Here is a 13036-nt window from a genome sequence, read left to right on the forward strand (position 1 = left end):
ATTAATTCGTTAAATTCAACCTACGAGTATTTGAACCGTAGTGTGTACCGTTAATTTCGGCTACGCAATCAACCTAATGGTGCGGTATGAGGGGGGCCCACGGGCCCCCCTTATTTCTCAAAACTATAACAAACTCTCTTTTTCGGTAGACCTAGCGCAGTCCGCTCGCTTCGCTCGCTGCGGGCGCGCCGCCGTTTCCAAATCATTTCTTCGGCTAAACTCATTGTTTCATGCTGTCCATCATGTGTGGTATAGTTTACTTACTAGTAACTTAACATGTAAAAGTATATTGACCCGCATTAAACCTCCACTGGGTGATTAGTTTAAACCGTTATGTTCTTTTACGCGAACCGTTAGCGTTCAAAAATTCGAAACGAATGCATGTGTCGCGCTTTGCATAGCTTCAGGCGCTTAATGTGAACCAGCAGGAAGAGGAGAATCTAGCCCGGGGCCTCATTTACTCTTTTACCGGGGGGCTTCATTTGGGATTTTACCTATAATTTTCCCAGAAATTTCAACTTTTATTAATTTTTATTTTGGTAAAATCCGAAATGAGCCCCGCATCGTCGTTATTTTTTCCGTTTGCACCTGAAAGTTATCCAATAGATGGACATCAATTCAGATTGAATATTTTAACCTTTTTTAATATTTTTCCATGTTTGCGCCTGAAAGTTATGCAATAGACTTTCAGGCTCAAACGTGGAAAAATATGTCGACGCGAAGATGATGAGGCCTCATTTGAGATTTTCCAAAGAAGAGCCAAAATAGATGCATGGGTTGAAGGAACGGATTCGGATTCGGAGATCCGGATCACAGACCGGATTTGATTTGGATGATTTGAATACCCCTACATGGATTTGACTTTTCCACCACTAGTATACAAGTTCTGTCATCAAAAACGGCGCTTCAGCGAAAAACAGTCGTATCTTTTACCGCTTGTTTGTGCCTGGTGTGCTCCTGATGGTAGACGCTTGATGCAATTGAGAAACAGTTTGGTATTCTAATATTTCAGTTAAAATCATAGTCTGCAAATCGTCGCTTACAAGTAATTGTGTGTCGTAAAACTATGGCTGATGGTAAGTTGAAAAACGTTCCGCTGCTCACCGACGACGGTAGCGGCCGGCATTGTGAGGTTAGGAAGTGCATCAAACGTAAACCATATATATTTGTGATCCGTTCGTTCCGTTCAGCTACACCCGACGATTTGTGGACGCCGTACAAGTATCTGTTGAACAACATAGAAAACTACCTTCTACCGCCCAATGACTTCGCCGACACGACGCACGCCGTCAGCCTGGAGGGGCTACTACGGAAACACAAGCAGAACTTTATCTCTCTGCTGAAAAACCCGCCCAAGAATGCCAAATGCCGGGAAGCGATTAAACAAGGCATCACCGATGGCATAACGCTGCCCGACTTTGGTCACACAATGCTGTCGAAGGAGCTCGTCGACGAGAGTATTATTATTTCGGATATGTTCGACGTAAACGAGTACGTCGCACTGGAGCTCCTGTGCACATCGCAGCAGCAAACTGTCAATCACCCCGGGTTGACGCGTGGTTTGGTGGCTGTTTTACTGTACTACGATGGACGCAAGTCGCTCGTGGCAAGCCTGAAGCAGTTGTTCAAATCCCGAGCCGGCGTGTCTTGGTGTACGGATGCGACGCCGGACGTTACCCAGATCATCACCACGTTCACCGATGGACTCGTAGCCGATGGTGTGCTGGAGCGAATTATTGATCTTTTGCAGCAGCTGGACATTACGAAGGAATTGGACGTGCTCACGACAAACCGTGCCCTCGGACCACCGAAGCATCACCGGCAGGTGCTGGATTTGTTCGAGGAAATACGGCTTCTACTGGCGCAGTGCGTCTATTTCTGTGCTGCACAGGCCGGTTTGCCACGGAATGCTACGATGAAACTTATCCAGTACCTTCGGGGCTACAAGTTCGCTGAATCGGGTGGTGGCATTGACGATGTAACCGTGACGCTACAGATGAGTCTGCTGTACGCCCTGGATCTGAGCGTCCTGCAACGGCGGGAAGACGGAGAGGATCTCGTTAAACAACTTCCAATGATAAAAGATGAGCTGTACTTTGACTTCCTTCTCGATGCCCTTTCGAATGGATGGGAAAACGATGGCCTGCATGCGCTCTCACTGTTTGCATTCGGGCTATCGATAGCAACGCTCCGTCTGGCACCGCAAACACTAGTCCAAGATATGGCCAAATTCATCGACCAAGATGAGCTGCTCGTCAACGGGGCCCTGCAGGGGAAGGTGTTCGATTTCCTGTACTACACGTTCCTCGAGTCGGAGCTTATCTTCGAGACGGAATTTTTCTACCGTCGCATCCACACGCTGTACACGGACTTTATCGAGCTGATGCACTCGAAGGTCACGGAACTGCGAGGCCGAGCGGATGAGACGGCGCGCACGGTACAGCTCTATCAACAGCAGGGCATTGAGCCACCGGCGAACCTATGCCGTAACTTTGAAATGTTGCTGCTTTCGGTGGGTAAGTTCTACGGCAACGATCGACTCGCGCTGCACCTGAGCGTAGATTATTGGGGGCCAACGGAGCTAAGCCATACGCTGCAACCACGTTCCTCGTCACGATCGGTCTGCCTGTTCAAGTTCATACGACTTGCGGGGGAACTGTTGCCACCGACGCTTTTTGTGCCGTACCTCAAAATGCTCGCCGGACTGAGCTGCAACGCGCAGTCCGCCCGCAGTGCGTTCAACCTGCTTAAGCAGGGTAGTGCCTACTCGGGAAGCAACACCATCTCGTGGGAACACTTCTTCAACTCGCTCATCGCGTACTACCAAAACCTGCGGCAGGAGCAAAATCCCCACTCTGAGACCGTCTATCGAAACCGGATGATTAGCAAGAGCATCAGCCCACAGGAGATCCTAGGGTTGCAGGCCGTACTGCAGGTTGTACAGGCGGTCGCCAAGCACGACGAGTTGGCCCGGGTTGCTCTGTGCGAGCACGTCTCCTGGCTGCCGCTTAACGTACTGGTCGGGTTGATAAGTTGCTCCGTACCCATTCAGCTGAAGGCAGAGATCGTACACACGCTCGCGTCACTGGCTGGCTGCTACGAAAACGCCATCCAGCTGTGGCACAATCTGGAGGACTCGCAAATCATCAGCACCGTGCCGTCGACGAGCAACTTTCTGACGCGCGGCGTCAAGTCCGAGCTGGAGGAGGTCGAGAGCCGCAACGAAACGTTTCCGCTCACCCAAGCGATGCTCGACTTCCTCTACTCACTGATGCGCACCGCCGTGCCGGATAACTTGGGTGAAGGTACACGAGCGCCCGGCGTCCATCCGTACCTTTCGTACGTCGTCGATACGGTGCTGTTGCGGCTGTTCAACCGAAACTACAAGAATCCAGCGGAGAAGTGGCAGCTGGCACAGAAATGTCTTCTGATTGTGCATATGTTTGTGAAGCAATTCAACTGTAACTCGCCAGCGTTGACAAAGGAGCAGCAGAGCAGGGGACAGCCGGCCGATTACCGCATACTGCTCAATCTTAACACCAAGTCCGAGCTGTTACGCCTCATCTTGCACATCCTGGACGAGTCGGTCTCGTGCTTCGATGCGTACGCGCCCTTTCCGGGCAAGAGTGCCCTCGAAGCATCTTCGCTGCTATGCTTGCAGATCATCGTTCGAGCGCTCAACCTGCAGGAGGACTTTTTCAATGTACACCTCAATTCACCCAATCCGGTCATTTTGGTCGGCTTGAGCAAACTGCTGCTCGGCATGAATCCTCGCAGCGGTAAGGCGGACCATATGCTCAACATCATGAAGCACATCACCTACAGCACCTGGCTGCCGGAGAACAGTCTCGTCGCGCTGCGCATCCTCACGATCATCATGGCGCAGCCGGACGTAAACCAGCTCATCCTAAGCCTCGTCACCCAGAGCGAGTCACTGAAGAACGAAATAAGGCAGGGCTTCGTCGAGTGTTTGGAGGCGGATCTGAACGTTTCTGAGGAACCCGAGGCACCTACGATAGCGCCCCATACACTGCACACGACGTTGAACAGCAAAACAATACTGGCGGAAGATGACGCGACCGGCAGCGGTCAACAGCAGCAGCAGCGGGGATCTCACGAAACGTACGTGACGCTCTGTATCAAGAGTGCCGTGCTCCACCTGATTCAGGAATGTCTGCAGCAGCCGGTGACTCCGAATTTGGCGCACTATTTACTCGGGTTCGACCTGAGCAAGGATCTTCATCTGACGAACCTTCAGCAGCCAGGAATTATGAACTTCCCTAGCAACTGCTCCAAGTCGCTCATCACCCTACTAGATAAACATTTGGAGGTAATTTACACCGATGCATATTTATAGTATAGTAGAAATTCTAATCTTTAGACATTAATGAATCTCCTAACTTACATTCGAAGTGATTCATGAATCGTTATAATCCAAAAACATTCATGAATATTGTTAGCCTCATTATACTGCATGTAAGCATGGATTTGGTGATAAAAATACTACGCGAATATTTGAAGATTCATGAATCCCTCTTTCAAAGTTTCAGATTCATTGCAAAGAGATTAATTTAAATCTGAAACATTATACAGTTTCTATGAGCTTAGTAATTTTTTTGTCCCTGCTAATTCATTTTTTGCATCATTATTCAGATAGATTCAAGAGCACAACATTTATTATTCTATTATCTAAATGCAATTTGGTGCAGTGAAAGTATCTAGAGGATTTAATCACTATCTAATGCCATAAAAAACACTGTATGAGGGTTTTATTAACGTTTTTCTTAATTTCTCTTCTCCGTGTAACAGAATATCAAGTCCGGCAGTAGTCTTTCGACGAGCTATAGCAAATTGATGGAGTATGCGTACCGTTTACTGTACCACATTTGCCGCAACTTCCACACCTCGGAAGTGTTTCTGCGCTTTTTGCGCTCCTGTCAGGACTTCCTGTGTAGGCATACGGCCGCCTTGCCCTTCCCGAACGCTAAAAACCCGTACCAGCTGAACCAGATGACGTTCCTGCTAAAATCGATCGTGATCGAGCTGAAGCTCACGAGCGAACGGAGCCAAGCGACCCAGTTCGAAACGATCTGCAAAATATTGCTAAAAACAATCAACGCACCCGCGGTTGAAGCGGAATCGGCTGGAGCGGGCAATTTTTACACCAATACCACCACCGTAAACCAATCGCTCAACTCGAATGCGGACCTGTCCGCGATGACCGTGGTGGCGAAAGAGTCGAGCGAAACGGCCAAACGGCTTCTCTGCATGCTGCTGGACTGTGTGAACTTTGAAATAAAGTCGCTCGAGGAACCGAGCTGGAACTACTTCAACGGGCCGGGTTTACACGATCTGTTGCAGCACTGCGAGGTGAGTGTCTACCCGGACAGCCGGATGCGGTTGATCGATACGCGAAAGCTGCACTCCATTCTGCGCGACGAACTCGACTCGATACATACGCTCGCGTCGGGTCAGCGGGCTCACATCGTGCAAGAAATTCGCACGGTCCTCCAGTACGTGGTTCAGCTGAACGCTCAGCGAAGCTTGTGTAACGCCACGACCAAGTTCCTGGACGCCTGGGGTCAGGTGGCGGAGGTACTCGTTAGCGTCACGCCGACGCTGATCATGTCGCTCGAGACGAAACAGATCATCATCACCGAGATCCTGCAGATTCTGCTCAGCAAGGCCCTGCCGAACCAGGTCATGGCTGAGCTGGCCATCATTGCCTCCAGCACGATTTCGCTGCTGATGGTGAACCTGCGCAGCTGCTTCATGCTAAAGTCCGAGCAAATGTCACTGCAAGTGCTCTCGTCGAAGCGCACCGCGAATGGGAGCATCGGCGGTGGTGGCGGATCGCTCGTTGGTGGTGGACCGAACGAGGAGTTGAACGTGTCCGGCCTACATCATCAGCAACCGGGGACAACATACAGCTACCTCGAGCGGGCGAATGCGTTGAGTTTGAAGTTTATCCTCAAAAACATCCTCGATTGGCTGCTGATCAGTAGCGATGGGTCACCCCAGTTAAAGATGAACCTATACGTTGCGCTGCTCAACTACATGTACATCATCAAGGGGAATCAGGAGGGTTTGGAGCGCAGTCGGAAGTTGCAGAAAGACAACGACGAGTAAGTATTACATTAGTATTGTAGCTATGAATAGGAAAACTGACTTTTTTTCCTTTGTATCTATGAATAGTCAGTTCAGTTCGTACTAGGAACGAGTCAGTTTCTTTCAGGATTCGAATACATGCCGTCGAGGGTGCGCTTCTTGTTACCAATATTGTTGTGATTATTTATCAGCAAATTTCTATCTTGAAAATTTAGATTTTATTCCTTAGTTTACAATTTTTAATTTAAATTAACTTGAATTTGATTTGATTTTATTTGCATTAACAAATAACAGTAATTATACAGTCTATTGAAGCATCGCCAATTATGCGCAAAGCATCCGCAAACTTTAGAATACATTCTTAACAAAGCATAACATTATCTTAACCCCATAAAAGTTAGGGAATCTTTTCAAATGCAGTCACGTTAAACAATACAATATGCCTTTGAACAATAAGGCTGAGCAGCCAAATTCTACATTGTACAATATTTTGGTATGAGTTTGGAAAGTTCTACAATAGATAAGTTTTTTGCTTTTCTCGTGGTCCTTTTTCCTCGTGGTGATTAAACATTTTGTGCCGGTTTATGGTTTGAATTGTCGGTTAGTTCCGTGAATAGAATTCTATTGTTTCTTTCTATACCACAATTTATCTGTGGCCTTGAATTATTCTTTATTTGAAAGCTTAAAGGTTTTTCTGTCTTAACAAAACAATAACAATAAGTAGGTTGATAATCCTTACCTTTCGTGAAAGAGTGTAATGAATAAGCTTTTGTTATTTTGTTTCAGGAATGGATCATTTTTAAATACAACAATTACCGGCACCAGTCGAAAACTGTACAACGCGGAAACGGAGGACTCAAAGCAGCTCAAGATGATAATGGACATTTTTAACTCGTTCGGAGATAACTTGATCAACGTAATCTGCCAAGACTGCACAACAGGTCACGATATCTGCAAGATGCTTGCCATGTCCTGTCTCGACATGCTACTCAGCATGGATTCCTCGGTGAACATAGTGGAGTTTGTCGCGCGTCACGGCTATCTGTCACATATCGTCAACAGTCTCCTGAAGAACGACGGTGACCTCTGCCGAATACTGCAAACCACCCCGAGCAGCTTTCGGGCACTGTATGTGTACGAGTCGAAGATGGCCCTACTAAGCCGTCTCGCACGGTGTCAGGTAGGTGCCAGGTTGCTCCTCGAAGAGCGTATCCTCGGAGTGCTTGGAAGCATGAAGGTGTACGACATGCATCCGGACGTGCAACTTATGCACGGCAATTCACAGCAGCACACGTACGCCTCAGCCATGGCGGCGGCGGCTGCAGCCGCCTCGGCGACACTCTCGTCGTCCTTCATTCCCCCGGTCGAGGTGCGATTCCAGCAGATTCTGTTTCCCGCTCTCAACCTTTGCGATGCGATCCTATCCACGCTGGGGCAGGAAAACAACTCCGCCCTCAGCCAGATCATACACTTTTTCCTCTCGCACAGCGACATGATCGAGACGGTGCTACGCGTCGGCTCGCCGTTGATGAATTTGGGTCTGCTGAAGGAGCTAGCGGGTGTAACGAATTTGATCGCGCGTGCCGCCAACCAGGAAATCTACGAACTGACCGACCCGAATGCAAACCAAGCCTACAGTCAGCAGATGTTCCGGTTTCAAAAGTTCATGCTGGCGTTGCTGCCGCGCTTTATCGTGTCCGAGCAGACGCTAAAGGATCTACACCAGAGCAGCATGCTGGCGCAACCGTACGGTAGTGGAGGCGTCGGTATTGGTATCAGTAGCAGCGTTAACGCAACGCTCAACAACGGCGTCAATGGAAACGATCAGAAACATCGGTCGCAACATCTGAAGTACTTCCTCGAGGTTGCGGCAAACCTTGCGCTGTACGTGCGCAACTGCATTTCGAACCACGTGGTCGACCATCGGACGATCAACGTACTTTTTTCGCCGCACTACACTGGAAGCGAGGGAGCGTCGGCAATGGTGCCGGCACCACCGCGACCGGATGCTCTTCGATCCGCCACGGAAGCTTCCTCCTCCGACGTACCGCACAGTCTGTACGTCGTCATAACACAGCTTCGCTGTGCGGTGGAGTTTTACAACCACGAGCGCAATGTGCTGGAAAGTTTGCAGCAACAGCGCAACTCACTGCCAAGCATCGATTTAGACAAAAACAGTAAGTTTAGTTCATCCTCTGCTATATTGCAATTGCATATACACTTCTCTGATTTCTGATTCCGGTGGAATTCTTGTTCCATATTCCAGTTCAATTGCAACACAGCATGCTGACGGAGCGCGTCAATGAGAAGCAGGACGAATTGCAGCGAATCGTATTTATTATCGAGCACTATCTCTACATTCTGTGGGCCCACCTGGACTTTTTTATGCTTCGCTTAATGCCAGTCAATACACGCATCGGCAGCTCGACCTACTCGGGCCACAGTGAGTGCACCCACTTTTCAACTACGGAAATGGCGTTTTTTTTAATTTTTACTTTCTTCTGTTCTTGCAGATTTCCGAGCGGACAAACAAGAGTCTAGTTTCAGCGTATCGAACGAGGACATTGTGGCGCTCAAGAAAGCGCTAATCGGTGTATTTAATGAGACATTCTGCAAGCAATTGATCGAAATTGACCAGAAGCAAGCGGAGAAGGGATTCGTGGCTGCCTTTATCAGACGAATCAAACAGTCGATACAGTTCGTGCCGTTAAAGTGATGATACGGTGATGTGCAGTGTTCGACTCATGTGGGAAACTTATTACTGGAAAAACATGTTCCAGTTGACCGGTTTTTTTGTGGTAATAGAATGGTAGAGTGTCTATAACAAACCTAAAGCCTATAGGATAAAAAGCGAAACGAGTGTTACGATCATGAATGATAATGTATTACGTTCTAAATAAAACTGCCATTGTTTATAAGAGATATTTCAATTTAAATTTAAAGTCTACACGATATAATGCATGGTTTTCTCTCCCTTTCTCATGTCCCTGATAGAATATAATAATACTAACGATCGTTAGTATATTTTGATAAGTACAAAATCTTTTTTTTTTCAGCAAAACCTGAATACACCCCATTCTGTGCACCCGAAACTTCGAACTCTAGGGGTTTCTCTATCAGTTACATTCAGTTTTCTGGATATGTAGAATAGATGTGAAAATGAAGAAAAAAAACGCTGTTAGTCGTATAAAGTTTTTTTATTTGCAATGTTATTTAACCGTCACCCGTTCAACCGCCTACCCGGGTAGTTTTTGGAGTTTTGTTTTGTTCTAACTTTTGATTGGATTGACGTATCGGCATGAAATTTTTAGAATACCTAGAAAAATTCATTTTCGATCGTTTTGCTAAAGAAAAAAAAATTTCCAAGGAATTTAAATAATTTTTATTTGCGTTTTTCGATTGATACCCCTCAAACGTTCAACCGGACTACCCGGGTAGTCCATACATTTTGTATGGGAGACTCCGTTTTGCTGTACTTAAGACTTAATAACTTTTTATCTAGATGTCGGATCGGTTTGAAATTTTCAGTGAAGATACTTGAGGGTGTTTCCCAAAATATTGTGTAGTTTTTATAATTTTAAAAATTCATTAAGTATGTTAATTTGAGGTTCCAAAAAATTTCACCATTCACATCTACAACCATTTATCTGTGTAGTTCATATAATTTATATAGAAGTTTGCTTTTTCTGTATTTTAGTACTGATATATTTGCTCGTAGATACTTAACTACTTGAAATGTTTTGGAAAATTGCATAAAATATTGTAAAAATTAATAAACTCTCACTCGCTTCATGCTATCTTCATGCTTCAACTGGGAACAAAGTTTTGTCCGTTATTTAATTCTTTTTTCGTCAGAAATGCAGTTCCTAGTAATTCTTCTATAAGTCTGTTCGGTTTTATCTATTCAAAGAATTGAGTTTTTCCATAACGCTCACTTTTACTTAACTTTTGTTGTACTTTGAATCACACACATAGTCGACTAGAAACGGATTAATAAACGTGTTTGTGGCGCACATTTTCTGAACAAAATGATGTGTAGCATACTTGTGTTTAATATTAGACTAAGATTTTAATGCCTAAACGTAAGGCATAAATGTTTAAATTATCGGATTCGTGTTTTCGAATGAAACAATCCTACTTGAACATTTCTAAAACATGTTTAAACAAATTTAATAAATTTCTGAAAATTTCAAGTAATTAAGATTCAATGATTAAAGATACGTATACTGAAATACAGAAAATGCAAACTCTTATCTAAAATGTTGAAGCTACACAGGTTTCGGTCATAGATGTGAAGGGTGAAATTTTTTGGAACCTCAAATTAACATACTTAATGAATTTTTAAAATTATAAAAAACTACACAACATTGTGGGAAACACTCTCAAGTATCTTCACTGAAAATTTCAAATCGATCCGACGTCTAGATTAAAAGTTATTAAGTCTTAAGTACAGCAAAACGGAGTCTCCCATACAAAATGTATGGACTACCCGGGTAGTCCGGTTGAACGTCTACGTATGTAGGTTTGGTTGAACGGGTGACGGTTAAAAATGTTGCTCGAAGGAGCAAAAATTTTCAAACAAATGGGATAATTTTAGGAACAAGGTTATTTTAGCATAGCGATACATGCGGTAGAAGCTTTGTTGGAACAACCCTGTATGAAAACGTCAAGTCGTTGTGTCATCTTTGAGGTGAGGTTTGTTTTAGTGATGGGGAACCTGAATCCCTACAGGGATTCGAATCCTTCGATTCAAATCCATTCTGAGATCCGGGCCTTCGAATCCGAATCCCAATCCGTCATATCATGCATGCTCATCTAACTCGGGGTCCACACTACAGCGCGACGTCCCGTCACGAAACGCGACGTCACCTGACAGGCGGCCGAACTCCATACAAAAAAAATGTCGCACAAATCGCGCTAGTGAAGAAACAGCGAAAAACGCGACGTCACGCTAGTTCTTGTCAAATGTCAATTCGAAACAAAAACAAACCGACGCTGGACAAAACGTAAACAAACCGAAACACAAACGCCAACAAAACTAGCAATATTCTCCACAAAACATCGGATTTTTCGTTGTACTATTTATTTTTAGCCTTCACAAATGAAATTCAGTTATCAAACTCCGTTTTAATTGATATTTTTACCAACATTTTTTCGGGTGCCGAAACGTAAACAAACTGCTCTTCAACAAGGAGGAGATGACGGAGAAATATATACTTCCTACGGTGGGCCAAAATATCGTCGTTGTACGTTTAAGATTGTTTTCTCAGTGAATTTCTAATGTGGAAGCGCCAAACTCACTCAGGGTGCATAAAATACGTAGCTAAACAAATATCATGCATTACTACCTCAAAATTCAATAAAAAATATTAGCCGAGTTTGCGCCCCAATGTGATACATATTTCCACATACTCTCCTACCTCTGTCGCGCTTGGCTTGCGCGATTGTTCTGCCGAAACTGGGCTACTTTTGAAACGGGACGTCGCACTGCAGTGTGGACCCCGAGTAACACGCTTTCCAGACTGCACCGTCGCGTAACGCGACGTCGCCTGACAGGCGCTGAACTCCATGCAAAAAAAAATCTAGCGCGATTCGCGCGACATCACGCAAGGTTTTTTTTATATGGAGTTCAGCTCCTGTCAGGCGACGTCGCGCTGTAGTGTGGACCCCGGGTAATGCCGATTTTTCATATGATGTGTTCAATTCAATGAATAATTTACATAAGAATATCAGTATAGTTGAAATTATTCTTCTAATTGTATTCAAACGCCACGAACAATCTAGTCCTTTTTGGAATATGCAGACTAACTGATTTACCCGAGTTTATTCCAAGAAGAGTAGCATTTATTATGTTTCAAAAACAATTATGACAGCGTTATCATTCAAATTGAATACATCGTGGGTCACCGAAACAGGGAAGCAAGTCTTTTGTGATGTTTTTCCGCACTTTCCCGGCGGGGACTTTATCGCGGAACGAACATGTTTGATGTTCTGATAACATTCTTCACAAATAGAGCCTCAGATATGATTGATCAGATCGGGTCCGCGACAGCCGAGCGGTAGCGCCGGTTAGACAATCGGCCCATGAGCGCTGGGGCTCACCACCTTGACGGCGTGGGTTCGAATCCCAACCGAGACCGGACCCTCCCCTGTACGAGAGGACTTGTAAGCCCTTCACGGGGCAGGCATAACTAAGAGGTCGTCACGCCAAGAAGAAGAAGAAGAAGAAGAAGAAGAAGAAGAATTTAACTTAATAGAATGAATGAGTCTACATAGTTTTGAGACACGCGCGCGTAAATGAGGACAATTGGTGGTCATGGCTGTACGAAAAGAACTAATAGTATCTACACATCTCGCTGTAGTTGGGTCCCTTTCTGTTTTTGATAGTGGCACCACATTATCAACCAATGGTAATTGGCGGTGTGAACTACAAACAGAGCAGAAATACCCTTTTACACTCCGGAAGGTGGTGCCTCGTTACCTTGGGGGACTCGGCGATTTGCCTTTCGAGGTGATTGCTCGGGACCGTTGTATGCAAGGAACAAGATCAGGTCCCTTAAGTAGTACTGGTGGGTTTCACCACACTATCAACCATTGATAGCTGGCGGTGTTAACCAAATCTGTGTGAAAATACCTGCCCTACTCCGGAAAGTGGTCCCCTTTTGCTAGTTGGGAAATCTAAGATGTACCTCTTTGTGCAATTGATGGCGACCGTTGTATGAATGGAACAGAGTTGGATACGATTGTTCTGGAGAGTAATGCCCCAATGCCCCCTCTTGTTTGATAATTTACGAGAGATACTTTCGTCCCTCTCAAACCTATGTAGGGGTAAGCGGTAGGACTCATCATCATCATCATCATCATCATCATCATGTAAACAAATCAATGTCGGTCTGGAAATTGTTTATCGTAATCTGAATCCCCAGAA

General features: G+C 45.5%; 1 protein-coding gene across 1 annotated transcript; it reads left to right on the forward strand.

Moving 5' to 3' along the window:
* The first annotated feature begins 935 nt into the window (after positions 1-935).
* Positions 936-9032, forward strand: LOC131263188 (nuclear pore complex protein Nup205). Its single transcript, XM_058265351.1, has 6 exons — positions 936-1076; positions 1191-4330; positions 4810-6125; positions 6895-8285; positions 8375-8551; positions 8622-9032. Exons 1-6 carry the CDS (start codon positions 1067-1069, stop codon positions 8822-8824), a joined length of 6237 nt encoding a protein of 2078 aa, XP_058121334.1. The 5' UTR covers positions 936-1066; the 3' UTR covers positions 8825-9032.
* The last annotated feature ends 4004 nt before the right edge of the window (positions 9033-13036 follow it).

Source organism: Anopheles coustani, chromosome 2 (assembly GCF_943734705.1).
Source record: "Anopheles coustani chromosome 2, idAnoCousDA_361_x.2, whole genome shotgun sequence".
NCBI lineage: Eukaryota > Metazoa > Arthropoda > Insecta > Diptera > Culicidae > Anopheles > Anopheles coustani.

Excerpts from the sequence above, each read along its gene's own strand:
- LOC131263188 (XM_058265351.1), top strand. Across the intron at positions 4,331-4,809 it reads TACTAGATAAACATTTGGAG|AATATCAAGTCCGGCAGTAG; the intron begins GTAATTTACACC and ends TCCGTGTAACAG. Across the intron at positions 6,126-6,894 it reads TTGCAGAAAGACAACGACGA|GAATGGATCATTTTTAAATA; the intron begins GTAAGTATTACA and ends ATTTTGTTTCAG.